The 16,096-nt window shown below is 44.9% G+C and overlaps 1 protein-coding gene across 2 annotated transcripts in view; it reads right to left on the reverse strand.

Annotated features, from left to right (window-relative positions):
* zgc:171775 (STKc_p38 domain-containing protein) overlaps nucleotides 1-7,207 on the reverse strand; it is a 9,665-nt gene extending 2,458 nt beyond the window's left edge. Inside the window, exons 1-11 of one of the 2 annotated variants that reach the window (XM_062460376.1) lie at nucleotides 6,959-7,207; nucleotides 5,605-5,734; nucleotides 3,927-3,985; nucleotides 3,395-3,506; nucleotides 2,931-2,960; nucleotides 2,785-2,832; nucleotides 2,080-2,194; nucleotides 1,883-1,954; nucleotides 1,488-1,567; nucleotides 853-931; nucleotides 422-658 (exon numbers count right to left, since the gene is read on the reverse strand). In XM_062460376.1, coding sequence (XP_062316360.1) covers nucleotides 624-658; nucleotides 853-931; nucleotides 1,488-1,567; nucleotides 1,883-1,954; nucleotides 2,080-2,194; nucleotides 2,785-2,832; nucleotides 2,931-2,960; nucleotides 3,395-3,506; nucleotides 3,927-3,985; nucleotides 5,605-5,734; nucleotides 6,959-7,077 — 879 coding nt within the window. In that variant the 5' untranslated portion in view covers nucleotides 7,078-7,207 and the 3' untranslated portion in view covers nucleotides 422-623. Of the gene's footprint in view, nucleotides 1-421; nucleotides 659-852; nucleotides 932-1,487; nucleotides 1,568-1,882; nucleotides 1,955-2,079; nucleotides 2,195-2,784; nucleotides 2,833-2,930; nucleotides 2,961-3,394; nucleotides 3,507-3,926; nucleotides 3,986-5,604; nucleotides 5,735-6,958 lie in introns of those variants that run through there. The other variant, XM_062460375.1, reaches the window with a different exon arrangement.
* Nucleotides 7,208-16,096: the final 8,889 nt, after the last annotated feature.

Raw genomic sequence — 16,096 nt, forward strand, 5'->3', positions numbered from 1 at the left:
GACAGAGTGCACCCCCCCCCCCAGACAGAGTGCACCCCCCCCCCAGACAGAGTGCACCCCCCCCCCAGACAGAGTGCACCCCCCCCCAGACAGAGTGCACCCCCCCCCAGACAGAGTGCACCCCCCCCCCCCCAGCCAGAGTGCACCCCCCCCCAGACAGAGTGCACCCCCCCCCCCCAGACAGAGTGCACCCCCCCCGCCCCCCCAGACAGAGTGCACCCCCCCCCAGACAGAGTGCACCCCCCCCCAGACAGAGTGCACCCCCCCCAGACAGAGTGCACCCCCCCAGACAGAGTGCACCCCCCCCCAGACAGAGTGCACCCCCCCCCCCCCAGACAGAGTGCACCCCCCCCCAGACAGAGTGCACCCCCCCCCCCAGACAGAGTGCACCCCCCCCCCCCAGACAGAGTGCACCCCCCCCCCCCCTCCCCCCAGACAGAGGGCAGCAGTGTGCATCCTGGGTTAGGTTCCACAGCTCCTCACTCTTCCACTCAGCCACGTCCAGCTCCAGGTTCTCGAACGAGTCGTCGTAGGGGGCGGAGTCTGGCTCGCTGTCAGGGTCGTGGAACTCAGACAGGTATGGCTGCCCGAGGCCCTGGGAGGCCGTCAGACGACCCTCAGGGTCAAGGGTCAACATGCCCCTCAAGCAGGGCCACCGCTGGGGAAGGGGGAGGAACACCAGCAGGTGATATTATGTCATGTTTACCTCCCGCGGTAACATCATCATTGAATCTATGCCAACTGTTTTATTTCCATGTTTGAGTCAGTTTAAATCTTCTGACAGTGTTCTAAGTTCTAAAGATTTGTGTTCATCGTTTCATCTCTGTAAACTTGTAGAAGCTCTGGTGTCACCTTTTACATCCATGGAGGAGAACACCTCTCTGAAGCTCTTCTTCTTCTGGGGCGGCAGACCTTGAACATAGGAGCGGGCCTGTGGGAGAGAGAGGAGAGGGAGAGGGGAGAGGAGGGGGAAGAGGAGAGGGGAGAGGAGGGGGGAGAGGAGGGGGGTGAGGAGGGGGGAGAGGAGGGGGGTGAGGAGGGGGGAGAGGAGGGGGGAGAGGAGGGGGGAGAGGAGGGGGGAGAGGAGGGGGGAGAGGAGGGGGAGAGGAGAGGGGTGAGGAGGGGGGAGAGGAGGGGGGAGAGGAGGGGGAGAGGAGGGGGTGAGGAGGGGGGAGAGGAGGGGGGAGAGGAGGGGGGTGAGGAGAGGGGAGAGGAGAGGGGAGAGGAGAGGGGAGAGGAGAGGGGAGAGGAGGGGGGAGAGGAGAGGAGAGGGAGAGGAGAGGGAGAGGAGAGGGGAGAGGAGAGGGGAGAGGAGGGGTGAGAGGAGGGGTGAGAGGAGAGGGGGTGAGAGGAGGGGTGAGAGGAGGGGTGAGAGGAGAGGGGAGAGGAGAGGGGAGAGGAGAGGGGAGAGGATGGAGGGAGGGAGGAGAAGGTTAGAGGAGAGGATGGAGGAGAGGATGGAGGTCGCTGAGGACCAGACTACATACGTCTTTACTCTGCATCTTCTGGACCAGCGAGGGCTGAGGTGTTCCTGTCAGGGTCATGATCTTCTTCAGCTGGTCGATGCCTCAACACGGGTCAAGGAACCAATCAGAGGTACAGAGACACACAGACACACACAGGGGAGGAGGTGAAGCTCAGTGGTTAGAGCATCTGACTGCGGATCAAGATGTCGCAGTTTCAGTCTTTATGTCGCTTTGGATGAAAGAGTCAACTAAATGAACACATTGTGTATATACAAACACCCATAGGATATATATACACACAGATAAATATAGGAGATTTATATAGGAGTAATTATATAAGTGATTGGAATGATACAATCGTTGATACATCCTGTCCCAAGAAGGACAGGATGTTGTTTATATGAAGGACAGGATACTGTCGTTGCCGGGAAACAGAACCTGTCCTGTGATCAGCTCAGCCAGAATACATCCTGCAGACCACACATCCACTGGTGGGGGGGGGGGGGGGGCGGGGGTTGAGAGAGATAGTGACAGAGAGATTGTTGGTTACAGGTTATTGTACTTTATGCTGACAGGCTCCAGGATGCGATGCATTCTGGCCATGTGGACCCACCAGTTTGGCTGTAGTGCATCCAGTTGAAGATGATCTCTGGAGCTCGGTACCAGCGAGTCACCACATAACCCGTCATCTCACTCTCCGTCTGCCTAGCAAGGCCAAAGTCCAGGATCTGAAGACAGGTATATATGACATCAGATGGTTTATAAAGCATAGACATGTATATATGTCCATAGATATATAAAGGGTAGATGTCTCGTCAGCGTTGCCGGACAACGGAGTCGAACGTCCGCACATGGCGGCCATCTTGCTACAGTCAACTCGCTCACCCATAACATTGTGTTAATGCTACATGTACTTTTAAATGACCATAACTTGCTCAATTTTCAACCGATTTTGAAACGGTTTGGTTTGTTATCAACGTCAGAGATGTCGTTATGCCACTCCATACTTATGATAATAATAATTATGTTGTTTTAAATAGAATAGAAGTATGGAGTGGCATAACGACATCTCTGACGTTGATAACAAACCAAACCGTTTCGGTTGAAAATTGAGCAACTTATGGTCATTTAAAAAGTACATGTAGCATCAACACAATGTTATGGGTGAGCGAGTTGACTGTAGCAAGATGGCCGCAATGTGCGGACGTTCTAGACTCCGCCGTAAGACATCTAGTCTTTATATATATCTATGTATATGTCTATGTTATAAAGGGTAACAGTTATTATGACATCACAAACTCAGCCCTCTCCGGTTCACCTTGAGTTCACAGTTCTCGTTCACAGCCAGGTTGCCAGGTTTGAGATCCTGGAGGAGGAGGGGGGGGGGGGGTTAGTTACACAGTATTTCATGTTAGATTGGGGGGATGTTTGAGGTAATATAATATGTGATAGAAGTGACACTCACCGGTGAATGATACCAGCTGAATGGATATACTGCAGAAAAACAATGTCATCATTCTCAGAGCGTTGTTATGTTAAAGTCACTATTTTGTCATATTTGTTTATTCACAAGTAAAAACCAGTTGTATCACACGACAGACAGACAGATAGATGGATGGAGAGACAGATGGATGGATGGAGAGACAGATGGATGGAGAGACAGATGGATGGAGAGACAGATGGATGGATGGAGAGACAGATGGATGTATAGACAGATGGATGGAGAGACAGATGGATGGATGGAGAGACAGATGGATGGAGAGACAGTTGGATGGATGGAGAGACAGATGGATGGAGAGACAGATGGATGGAGAAACAGATGGATGGAGAGACAGATGGATGGAGAAACAGATGGATGGAGAGACAGATGGATGGAGAGACAGATGGATGGAGGGACAGATGGATGTATAGACAGATGGATGGCTGACCTTGAGCCCCCGGAGCAGCTGGTAGAAGAGGTAGGTGATGACTCTGTCTGTCAGTCTCCTCCTCTTCATGATGTGGCCCAGGTCCTGAGCTACGAACGGCATCACCATGTAGCTGGGGGGGGGGGGGGGGGCAGGGGGCAGGAGGGAAGGGGGGCAGGGGGGGAGGGGGGGCAGGGGAAAGGGGGCAGGGGGGGAGGGGGGCAGGGGGCAGGGCAAGGGGGGGAAAGGGGGGGAGTGTGTGATTCCACGAATTTGTATAGAAAGCAAACAGATAGGATCACACCTACAAGTTGGCAAACATGAGCTATCTTGCAGGCTCACACACTCCCACACACACTCCCACACACACACCCTCATTCACACACTCCCACACACACTCCCACACACACACCCTCATTCACACACACTCCCACACACACACCCTCATTCACACACTCCCACACACACACCCTCATTCACACACTCTCACACACTGCAGCTCCTGTCTTGACAAGCTGTGACAGCTAGCAGAGGAATGCTGATCCCAACTCACAAGGTCTGGAATTTCTCCAGAGAACAATCAGGTGTGAAGACATCTAGCAGACAGATCACCTAGTAGGAGGAGGGGAGGGGAGGAGGAGAGGGGAGGGGAGGAGGAGAAGAGGAGGAGAGGAGGAGAGGAGGAGGAGAGGGGAGGAAGGGGAAGAGAGGAGTTATAGTATGGAGAATTAATTACATATGACACACACAAAGCAAAATTGAAATTTGTAATTGTCATGTAAGACATTTAAGAACGGCTTCATCACACGCCACACCCCTAGCGGTCACCTACACACTGGCTTTAACTGATCATTTACAACCTGGCTTTCTAATTGGTCATCCCAAAACACTGGAGCTTTCTAACTGGTCATCTACCCCCCCCCCCCCCCATGTAGTTAGTGAGGCAGGACAGACCAGTGTGTCCACCTCCAGAACACTGTTGGGGGAAACAGAAGGATGGGGGCACAGACGCATGTGGAGGGTTACTGTTACTACAAGCAAACAAGGACTTATATCAGGTTAACTCTGCTGTTAACCTACTTCTCTGTTCTATATCAGGTTAACTCTGCTGTTAACCTAGATCTCTGTTCTATATCAGGTTAACTCTGCTCTACTCTGTTCTGTTCTATATCAGGTTAACTCTGCTCTACTCTGTTCTGTTCTATATCAGGTTAACTCTGCTGTTAACCTAGCTCTCTGTTCTATATCAGGTTAACTCTGCTCTACTCTGTTCTGTTCTATATCAGGTTAACTCTGCTGTTAACCTACTTCTCTGTTCTATATCAGGTTAACTCTGCTCTACTCTGTTCTGTTCTATATCAGGTTAACTCTGCTGTTAACCTAGCTCTCTGTTCTATATCAGGTTAACTCTGCTGTTAACCTACTTCTCTGTTCTATATCAGGTTAACTCTGCTCTACTCTGTTCTGTTCTATATCAGGTTAACTCTGCTGTTAACCTAGCTCTCTGTTCTATATCAGGTTAACTCTGCTCTACTCTGTTCTGTTCTATATCAGGTTAACTCTGCTCTACTCTGTTCTGTTCTATATCAGGTTAACTCTGCTGTTAACCTACTTCTCTGTTCTATATCAGGTTAACTCTGCTGTTAACCTACTTCTCTGTTCTATATCAGGTTAACTCTGCTGTTAACCTACTTCTCTGTTCTATATCAGGTTAACTCTGCTCTACTCTGTTCTGTTCTATATCAGGTTAACTCTGCTGTTAACCTAGCTCTCTGTTCTATATCAGGTTAACTCTGCTCTACTCTGTTCTGTTCTATATCAGGTTAACTCTGCTCTACTCTGTTCTGTTCTATATCAGGTTAACTCTGCTCTACTCTGTTCTGTTCTATATCAGGTTAACTCTGCTCTACTCTGTTCTGTTCTATATCAGGTTAACTCTGCTCTACTCTGTTCTGTTCTATATCAGGTTAACTCTGCTGTTAACCTAGCTCTCTGTTCCATATCAGGTTAACTCTGCTGTTAACCTAGCTCTCTGTTCCATATCAGGTTAACTCTGCTCTAGGGGGGCCTCTCTCTGTTATAGCAGGGTTGTGTGACAGAGTCCCTATGTTGTCAAAGTTGTGTAACAGGAGCGTGTGACAGTGTGTGTGTGTATGTAAGAGTGTGTGTGTGACAGTGTTTGTGGAAGTGTGTGACAGTGTGTGTGAGAATGAGTGTGTGTGAGCCTCTACGTTGTCGTGCTGGATGTGGCGTAGCAGGCGTAGCTCTCGGTAGGCCCGCTTGGCGTGGATCAGGGACTGGAAGGGACGGTACAGCTTCTTAATGGCCACCTTTTCCTGACTGCGCTGGTCTACAGAGGAACTGGAGCACAGCCACAACACAATACCCAACTAGAACATTAGAACACAACTAGAAGATTAGAACAGAACAAGAACATTGGAACAGAACCACAACATTAGAACAGAACAAGAACATTAGAACAGAACTAGAAGATTAGAACATAACAAGAACATTAGAACAGAACTAGAATGTTAGAACAGAACTAGAACATTAGAACAGAACAAGAACATTAGAACAGAACTAGAAGATTAGAACAGAACAAGAAGATTAGAACAGAACTAGAACATTAGAACAGAACAAGAACATTAGAACAAAACTAGAAGATTAGAACAGAACTAGAAGATTAGAACAGAACCACAACATTAGAAAAGAACAAGAACAGAACCAGAATGTTAGAACAGAACAGGGCAGTGGAGTGTAGGGGGGGATTGTCCAGGCTGGTCTCTGGTTGGCTGCTGATTGTTTAACTGGTGTCAACTTGAAAACAGACTTCCAGTAAGATTACACTCAAATGTTTCTCTGAATGCACCTTCAACACAGGAAGGTGAAATGGATTGTTTCATACAAGGGTTATGGGTTCATTATAATAATCCTACCCAGAAGGACCATCAGACATGTTTCTAAGATAATTATAACAGTAACACAGGTTAGTACTGAGGAGCAAGCTGTAGCTAGACAACCTGGGTGACAGACAAGGTCAGGCGGGTCTGCAACTGAGAAGTGGCATTTTAGAGGACATTCCAGGAAACAGAGGGGGGCTCCGGTAAACGTAAAGCCCGCAGGACGAAGCTACACGTCGCGAGACCAGATTCTTGTCTTATCGGTAGACCTGCGTCGACTTGCTGATTAGCCTGCGGCTCGTGTCTCTGCTACCTGCACCGCCGAGACTCCGCGTCGTGAAGTGGAAACTTTCAAGCACAGGCTTGCTGACAGTGATAGTAATGTGATATGTGATATTTATTTACACGGGCTGGACCAGTGTTCATAGTCATGTCATTTGAAAGGGAAATGTTTATATAAAATAGTTAGTAGTGAACTTTCGGCAAAAATAAAATGTCTCCAAAACATTGTATTTCTAGTAATGTTTTCTCATTAATATCTGGCAAAACTTTCGTAGTAAGCGACAACACAAATACATTAGAAACATTTTATAAAGGTTTTTATAAATATTCAAATAATTCACATCATTTAAAAATACGAATGGTCCAAAAAAATTGCCTTGAGTCTAGATTCCTCTGAACTCACCAGACTGTCCCGTACGCGCCCGAGCCCACGGACTTCAGCGCGCTGTACCGGTCAGGAACTTCCCAGGTCGTCTTCTGGATCTCCAACCGATGGAACCCCGGTTTGACTGGCGTCTCCATTCCAGTAAAACAGCTGTATTTACTGTTCGGTTAAGATTCCGTTATCGTCAGTGGCAGTGCTGTCAGTGAGAATTCTTCATAGCCGTACTGGCTCGAGCGTGACAGGTAAGGGAAGGAAGTAGTATGCGCGTGCTGACCAGCGCAGGTGAGGGCACGGGAACGCCCACCCTTCCTCGCGCAGTAAACACGATCACGTGGGTGAAATGCACTGTCAGATTACGATGCACCTTTCTGCTTTAACGCGCGCACTCACAAACACACATGGCCGTTTTAGTCCAGAAAATAACCACGATTCATAAGTCTCGCTTCATGATAGATCTGCGGTGATGACGAGCATGGTTAGAGGCATGCGGGCGGCTCGGTCAAGGGTCACATGTAGGAGACGTGACACATTGCTCTCTCCTCCTTGCCTGATCAGAGGTTTGTGGAGGAAGCTGTAGTCTGTTGATCTGAGAATGAATGGGCTTACTGTCGAGGTAGAACTGAACTCCAAAGGTCATTTTATACGAGACAGATATTGACCCGTTGGTCGTTTCTGGATTGTGCTGTGTTGTTGGGTCTCTTATATTTTGACGATCTTCACAATATTATCCAATGGATTTAAAATGAACAATGAATAATCAACTATGAAATTCTGTCAACATTGCATTCATTTAGCAGACGCTTTTATCATGTTTTTGTTATCCTTTTATCCACGCTTGTTATCTTTTCATCATTATCTTATCATTCCTCTCATAGGCTAACACGCGCCCAATGCGTCCATCCTCGTGCATACTTACCAGAGATGGCAAAAGTACACACATCCTTCCCTCAAGTAGAAGTGTAGATACTCATTTTTTTAAAGATTCACTCAAGTTAAAGTAAAGAAGTGTGGCCTCTGACATATAGGTACTTAAGTAAAAAGTAGCCATTACTACCACCTGATGGACCTCACATCATATAGCCTAAATAGGCCTACATTAATTCCAAAAGACACTAGACAACGCATTCGCCAGGAATCCTTTTTGAAACCGACAATTTCAAACATCTCCCTCATTTACGGCCTTGGATGATCAGGAATGTCTCTATTCTCAGTCATGTCTCATATTCTCACTCCCTTTGTCTCATCCATAGCGTACCATAACGTTTTTCAACGTTTCTAAACTAGAACGGTTAAGCCTAAAACAGAGTAGATGAAAGCAGAGCAGAGCCTACAATAGAGAACAGTAGAGTATAGTAGTCCTCATCAAGTATGCATCAATGATGCAAACGTTTTTTTGTTGAAAGTTTTAAAATATATTTTCAAACCTTTTTTGCCACCTTTTCTTCATAAACTTTTTTGGCAAATATATTTTCAACATTCCCAAACTTTTTTTGCAACCTTTTTTTCATAAACGTTTTTTGGCAAATATGTTTTCAAACTTCCAAAACTTTATTTTGGAAACCTTTTTTTAGATTTTTTGGAAACCTTTCAAAACTTTTTTTCAAAACTTTTTTTTACACACAACACGACACAAAAAAAGTTTCTAGTTCTACTTTTTAATTAAGTTTTTGTGGCAAAAAGTGCCTTGTGCACAAGGGAACTCATATGGAACGCCGACAGGGTCAAATGTACTCGTAATTTAAACGCGTATTTTTGATTGGACACCCGTTTAGGAAGCGCCTGCAGCTGTTTCATAAGCGGCTGCAGCCGTAAATGTGCAGGCGAAAGTTACACATGAATATACGCGTTAGTTAACGCTTGCAGGCGTTAAATAAACGCCTGTATATTTACACGTGCAATTGCAGGCGTTAAATAAACGCCTGTATATTTACACGTGCAATTGCAGGCGTTAAATAAACGCCTTTATATTTACACGTGCAATTGCAGGCGTTAAATAAACGCCTGTATATTTACACGTGCAATTGCAGGCGTTAAATAAACGCCTGTATATTTACACGTGCAATTGCAGGCGTTATTGCTAGGCTAACAGGGGTTTAACTTGGTCACTCGCTGTGCGGATAGCTTTTGTTTGTTTTTTAGCAATGGATTGCTACTGTGATACTTCTGCATTGCTAGCTAGCCAGTCACTGACTAGTCTAGACTGTTGGATAAAGACTAGCTATTTGCATTTCGTTTTTATTCGTGAAAGCTGCCATGTTAAGGCTGGACAGTCCATATCCAACTATCTGTCCCCTAGTTATGTAGCTAGCTAAACGAGTTAGCCTCAACCCCCAACCATCTGCTATCCTCAGTAGTCAGTACAGTAGGCTCCAGTGCTGCACATTCTTGACATTCATTTTTTGTTGTTACCTAAAGTCGATTAGTCTAGCTAGCTGGTATTTTGAGGCAAAACCACTGCTGAAGGCAAGCAAGCTCAACCTTCAACCTAGGTGACTATTTGTTCACGTTCTTATGAGATATGGTCGATAAATTATTACTGGTTTAGATACAACAACAAAAAATACTAGCCTTGTCTACTTTAACACCATTGAATTCTTTCAGGCTGGAAACAATGCAGCGAAGCCTAGAGTGGGCAAAGGGGTACGCTCTTAAATGTTGCTTCAGCAGACGGCCTGATAGCTGAAGTGTCCGAGCTCATGCAGGAGAGTCGCACCCATGGTCGGCATGCACAACCAGGTGGGAACCATTTCAGTGGGGCTGGGTGCTCACAGCTCAGATAGTCCTTTGAGTTGTTTCACACATCGTTCACTTGCTGCCCATTGCATTTTCCCTTGTGCAGTATTTTTTACTGCCCTAATTCATTTGTTGTTAAATTGCAGTGGTATTTAACAGTGCATGCCTAGAGCTTGTGCAAGTTACAGTCTCTTAAATGTTGTAAGCACAGCATTGTATTATTGTTGCAGCCAGTTCCGGTTACCAGGCTCCATGGACTTGGAGTGGAGCTAGAGGTGCTCCTCATTATCACATCACCGGAGAGCAATTGAGGGGTCTGATGATAGATGGCAGATATTCTTCACGTGTTCCATTCTACACTCAAACCACATCTAAGGTCAGTTGTGCTTGGGGTTGAATGCTATGAAATGCAAAGCTTTTAAATGCATGGTTTCCACAATTTTGGCATGAATGGATTGTCAATAATCAAGTACTCTAGTGATACATTGTCTCATCTGGGCATTGTCAATCTTTCTGTCTTGTCAGGCACTTTGCATTAACCTGAAGGCAGCTGCCTTCCCATCAATGTTGCAGAGGCTGCACAGAAGGTACAGTGTTGCTGCTCTGAATTTTTTATAACACATCGATGGAAACTACAGACTGAAGGTAGATGCTCGCTCACTCACTCACTCACTCACTTTCTTGGTATATCTTGGTTATTTAAACTGTAGGTTGTAACATCTCAAATGCTATCAGGTAGCTCACTTGTTTATCAATTAGAGCAAGAACTGACATGGATATGTGGATAAGAATAGTTTTATGATGTTGCTGCTACTTTGGTTATTGATACAGTAGTAGCACCTTGAAATATACATGCTTATAGTGACAAAGTCCAATGTTATGTTTTTTGTGATTTCAGGTGGAGGATAGTCATCCATGGTGGCATTGATGGTTACAGCTGCCTTGTGTTTCTCCACGCTTCCAGCAACAAGTGCAGCATTACTAAATGCTGAGGCCACACAGTCCATCCAGGCTTAGAACAGGTGATTGTCACCTATTGAATTGGATAACCATGGACCGGAACAGATAATCAATATTTTCCTGCAGTAGTGAATGTAGGTTACGGCTCGACATTAAATTATAACGAGAAGAAGAAGAAGTGAATGTAGCTTGTTTCATAACAACATAGGTTGATGGAGTGATATGGAGGGGTGATTGTCATTGTTTGTTTACTAATTGTTAAAAATAAACCATGTATATCTTGAATCTGCCCTGAGAGTCGTCCTTGTGTCTTGCCTCTCTAACATTATACATTTGTGGTTGAGGGACTGCAAAAGCCATAGCAAATAGAATAGAATATAACTTCTTTTTTACAGAACTTTGTGGTGTCAGACACATACAAAATGTAGTATGCACACAGGTATGTGCAGTATTTACAGGTATATGAAAGATGATCTGATCCATCGACGTGTTCAATTTTTTGAGTCATGTCCAATACAAAACACTTCATTCTAGCATGCCCATCCACACCAAAGGAAGCCTCCTCATGCAGCCCATCCATCCACCATAGATGTTCACCACCAGCAGCAGAAGAGAAGGATAGCGGTGGATCCTCTGCAGCCCCATCCATTCCACATCACACAAATAAAGTATAACAGATTAGAGTTGAACTTATATTTCCTCAGGTAACTTTGATATTTATGTATAATAGAGCATAGAATAAAATAATGAAATGAATCAGAATACGTATAGTGCAGTATTTTGACCGGGGAGAAGACAGAACCCTGTGTGTGTGTTAGGAATTAAATTATCTGCAGTATGAATCAAGGATTTACACGTTTAGTATAGTATTCCCAACAGATGTGGTTACATTCTGTTAAAGGCACTAGAGATATTCCTGTCAGAAGGCAACGTACTAACTAGTATCCAATGACTAGTTCTATTGATTAGTGAATAATGTAAGCACACAGGAAATCCCAATTTCTTCCACATTCCACAAACACAAGCCTAGCCTTTTAGTTTTTCCAGATGGGAATGTACATGATGCAGCAATGTAAGGGCAGCATCGTCTAGACTTCTACTCTTCATGGAAGCAAACTGGAGTTGATCTGCCAGGTTCTGGACTGTCTCTTGTAGTTGCAAAAGTATCAGACATTCAAAACTCTTCATCACCATTGATGTAAGAGCTACAGGTCAAACATCATCACATATGCTGACAAAGCCTCCACTGCCTCATCAAGTGTGTTGTCCAAAAACACTGACCAGTCTGTGTTATCAAAAGCAGTCCCTGAGATATATGATTGTCTTTACCTAACAATGAGCTAATTGCGGTTACATACAACTGTTAACAACAAAGTTTAACACAGAAAGTACTATTTGTGGGGAATACTGCTTTGGTCGCACTCTTTTTGGTCTTTTGGTGGTCGCGAAAATCTAGAAATCCTAGAAATGCGGTGCTGAAACTTCAGCTTCAAAATGTTGCTCTCAAGAGTGGTTGATGGGGTGGAGGGAATGATGAAGAGTTGGATGGAGCGATGCAGGTGTATTTGGTGGAGGGGTGGACGGATGTGATACTGCGATTGTTATTGTTTATTATTGTATATATATTTTAAATATATCCATATCTGAATAATCACATTTCCCAGAGTTTTCCTTGTTTCTTGCCTCTCAAACCCTTCAAATATCTTGTTGCGATCTAGTGACACTGCTTTGTTGAGATCTAGTGACACTGCCTTTCGTCATCCAATTCGCTTAATAGAGTGAAACTGCCTTTCGTCATCCAATTCGCTGTCAGGTAAAACTAGGGTCCTAGAACTGTGGTCCTGAAACTGCAGCCTCCGGTACTGCAGGCACCTACTATTGATAATTCTTGATAACCACAGAAACATTACATAATATAGGCTTAGACCCTGCATTTCTATCACACAGTATATATATATATACATACAATTAAGTGTCATACATCTGCCTCTGACTGCATTTTTCTGCTGATTTGTTTTTTTTTTAACAAAATTTCACGGCATTTCAGAAAACATCCAAACTATTTGTGGGATTGAATCAATAGAGTAATAACTTGGTGTTAAAAGTATCAGACTAGATCAAGAGGTTTTATACTCAAATCTCATTACTTTGAATGCAAGCATCTGCCAAAAACCTACAAGAAAAAGACAACATAAAATACAAATTTATCATCCTTTATTACAAACAAAAAATTTCACAAGAGAATGTTATCAGAAGGTGTAAATTACAAATATATCTCCAAAAACAGATGGTCCTACTCTCCACTGCTCTCTTTTATTGCTGCCAGCAGGGGAGAGTTCCGGCATAAAAAGAGAAGCCAAGTTTCATTATTGATACATCTTTCCAAGGTTATTGATTTACAGTGTACCGTTGCTCATTCATTCATTTCAATTACATACAATTAGCACAAACTGTGGACGAGGCCCAGGAAGCGGTGCTGGAGGCCTCTGAGGAACTCTCCGTGTTGGGTTCAGTCCGATAAGTGGACCTTGGAGGAGAGGGATGCCTTGGTGGACCACAAAAGTCTACTTGAAAAGCAGGCTCAGGGATGCTTTTGAGCAGTGAGTTTTTATACATGTGAGGATTAAACGAACTGTGATTATCACATCATTTTAACCTCATCACTCACAACTCAGCAGTAGTTGAACTGTAAAAGTAGTTAAACTGTAGTTTCCATCGATGTGTTATAAAGAATTCAGAGCAGCAACACTGTACCTTCTGTGCAGCCTCTGCAACATTGATGGGAAGGCAGCTGCCTTCAGGTTAATGCAAAGTGCCTGACAAGACAGAAAGATTGACAATGCCCAGATGAGACAATGTATCACTAGAGTACTTGATTATTGACAATCCATTCATGCCAAAATTGTGGAAACCATGCATTTAAAAGCTTTGCATTTCATAGCATTCAACCCCAAGCACAACTGACCTTAGATGTGGTTTGAGTGTAGAATGGAACACGTGAAGAATATCTGCCATCTATCATCAGACCCCTCAATTGCTCTCCGGTGATGTGATAATGAGGAGCACCTCTAGCTCCACTCCAAGTCCATGGAGCCTGGTAACCGGAACCGGCTGCAACAATAATACAATGCTGTGCTTACAACATTTAAGAGACTGTAACTTGCACAAGCTCTAGGCATGCACTGTTAAATACCACTGCAATTTAACAACAAATGAATTAGGGCAGTAAAAAATACTGCACAAGGGAAAATGCAATGGGCAGCAAGTGAACGATGTGTGAAACAACTCAAAGGACTATCTGAGCTGTGAGCACCCAGCCCCACTGAAATGGTTCCCACCTGGTTGTGCATGCCGACCATGGGTGCGACTCTCCTGCATGAGCTCGGACACTTCAGCTATCAGGCCGTCTGCTGAAGCAACATTTAAGAGCGTACCCCTTTGCCCACTCTAGGCTTCGCTGCATTGTTTCCAGCCTGAAAGAATTCAATGGTGTTAAAGTAGACAAGGCTGGTTGTATCTAAACCAGTAATAATTTATCGACCATATCTCATAAGAACGTGAACAAATAGTCGCCTAGGTTGAAGGTTGAGCTTGCTTGCCTTCAGCAGTGGTTTTGCCTCAAAATACCAGCTAGCTAGACTAATCGACTTTAGGTAACAACAAAAAATGAATGTCAAGAATGTGCAGCACTGGAGCCTACTGTACTGACTACTGAGGATAGCAGATGGTTGGGGGTTGAGGCTAACTCGTTTAGCTAGCTACATAACTAGGGGACAGATAGTTGGATATGGACTGTCCAGCCTTAACATGGCAGCTTTCACGGATAAAAACGAAACGCAAATAGCTAGTCTTTATCCAACAGTCTAGACTAGTCAGTGACTGGCTAGCTAGCAATGCAGAAGTATCACAGTAGCAATCCATTGCTAAAAAACAAACAAACAAAAGCTATCCGCACAGCGGGTGACCAAGTTAAACCCCTGTTAGCCTAGCTAGCCGGTGAAGATTACGATTAAGTCACAAATAATGATTTCGAAAAAACTGTACCTTTGTCAACATGAACTGAAGGTCGTCGTGTCCAGGGTTATCCGACAGTAAAAGCTGAGTGCAATCATTTAGTGTCTGCTTACACTGTCTTATGATGTTCCTTCTTGCCATCTTCTCATCCTTCAAACTTCTGTGTGCTGGGCTAAACTTGTTTTGAAATCTTCCGCTTCTACAGTGGGGAGGAGCTGGTACTTGAAAATACAGGGAAGAATCAAATCCCACTAGCCCAGATAACAGCAGGAGGAGCTAGGGAAATTGTGGGCAGTGATTTGCATGTGGCGTTTATTTAACGCCTGCAATTGCACGTGTAAATATACAGGCTTTTATTTAACGCCTGCAATTGCACGTGTAAATATAAAGGCGTTTATTTAACGCCTGCAATTGCACGTGTAAATATAAAGGCGTTTATTTAACGCCTGCAATTGCACGTGTAAATATACAGGCGTTTATTTAACGCCTGCAATTGCACGTGTAAATATACAGGCGTTTATCTAACGCCTGCAAGCGTTAACTAACGCGTACATTCATGTGTAACTTTCGCCTGCACATTTACGGCTGCAGCCGCTTATGAAACAGCTGCAGGCGCTTCCTAAACGGGTGTCCAATCAAAAATACGCGTTTAAATTACGAGTACATTTGACCCTGTCGGCGTTCCATACTAAACGGGTGTCCAATCAAAAATACGCGTTTAAATTACGAGTACATTTGACCCTGTCGGCGTTCCATACTAGTAAGACAGACAGCGATATGAGCGAGCCCTCAGCATTAGTACCGTAGATAAAAGTCTAGGAAAGTTGATGCTACTTGGTTCCCCTTCGGTCTTTTGGTGAGCAGTCTCACGAGCCCTACTTACCCAGCGTCATGACCAGCTAAATACTTATTTAGCACTAGCGTTGCTAGACTGCTCCATTTTGCTCCTAGATTCAGACCTAGCCCCGCTAAATGGGCAAGTAGGGTGAAGTGCCTTGCCCAAGGACACAACGTCATTTTGCACGGCCGGGAATCGAACTCCTAACCTAACCGCTCAGCCACCTGACTCCATTTGTTAATCACGCGGTTTCATAAAGAGCGGAGTCATGTTTTTTTTATAGAGCCTATATAATGCGACTTTCTTCACCGTGTCCATTCAACCCCTCTGAGGTTCATTGTTGGCGTAGCCACAAAGGTGGAAACTATCCACAACTACCGGTAGAGGGCGACATTGTCAGAGCCGCCGCTGGAGTCTGGGAGCCGAGGGGGGCGGCAAGGCGGCGTCTTGCTGTAGGCTACTTACATCGGTGTACAGAAACACTGGGACGCTGTCGGTATCTCTGGTTCTCTTGTCAGAACACATGCGGCTGTGCATCAACTGTCTTAGTTTAAAAAATAATTTCAGCATAAAGCAAAAACAAAAAACTCGGGTCAACACACAACTCGTGT

This window comes from Osmerus eperlanus, chromosome 4 (assembly GCF_963692335.1).
Source record: "Osmerus eperlanus chromosome 4, fOsmEpe2.1, whole genome shotgun sequence".
NCBI lineage: Eukaryota > Metazoa > Chordata > Actinopteri > Osmeriformes > Osmeridae > Osmerus > Osmerus eperlanus.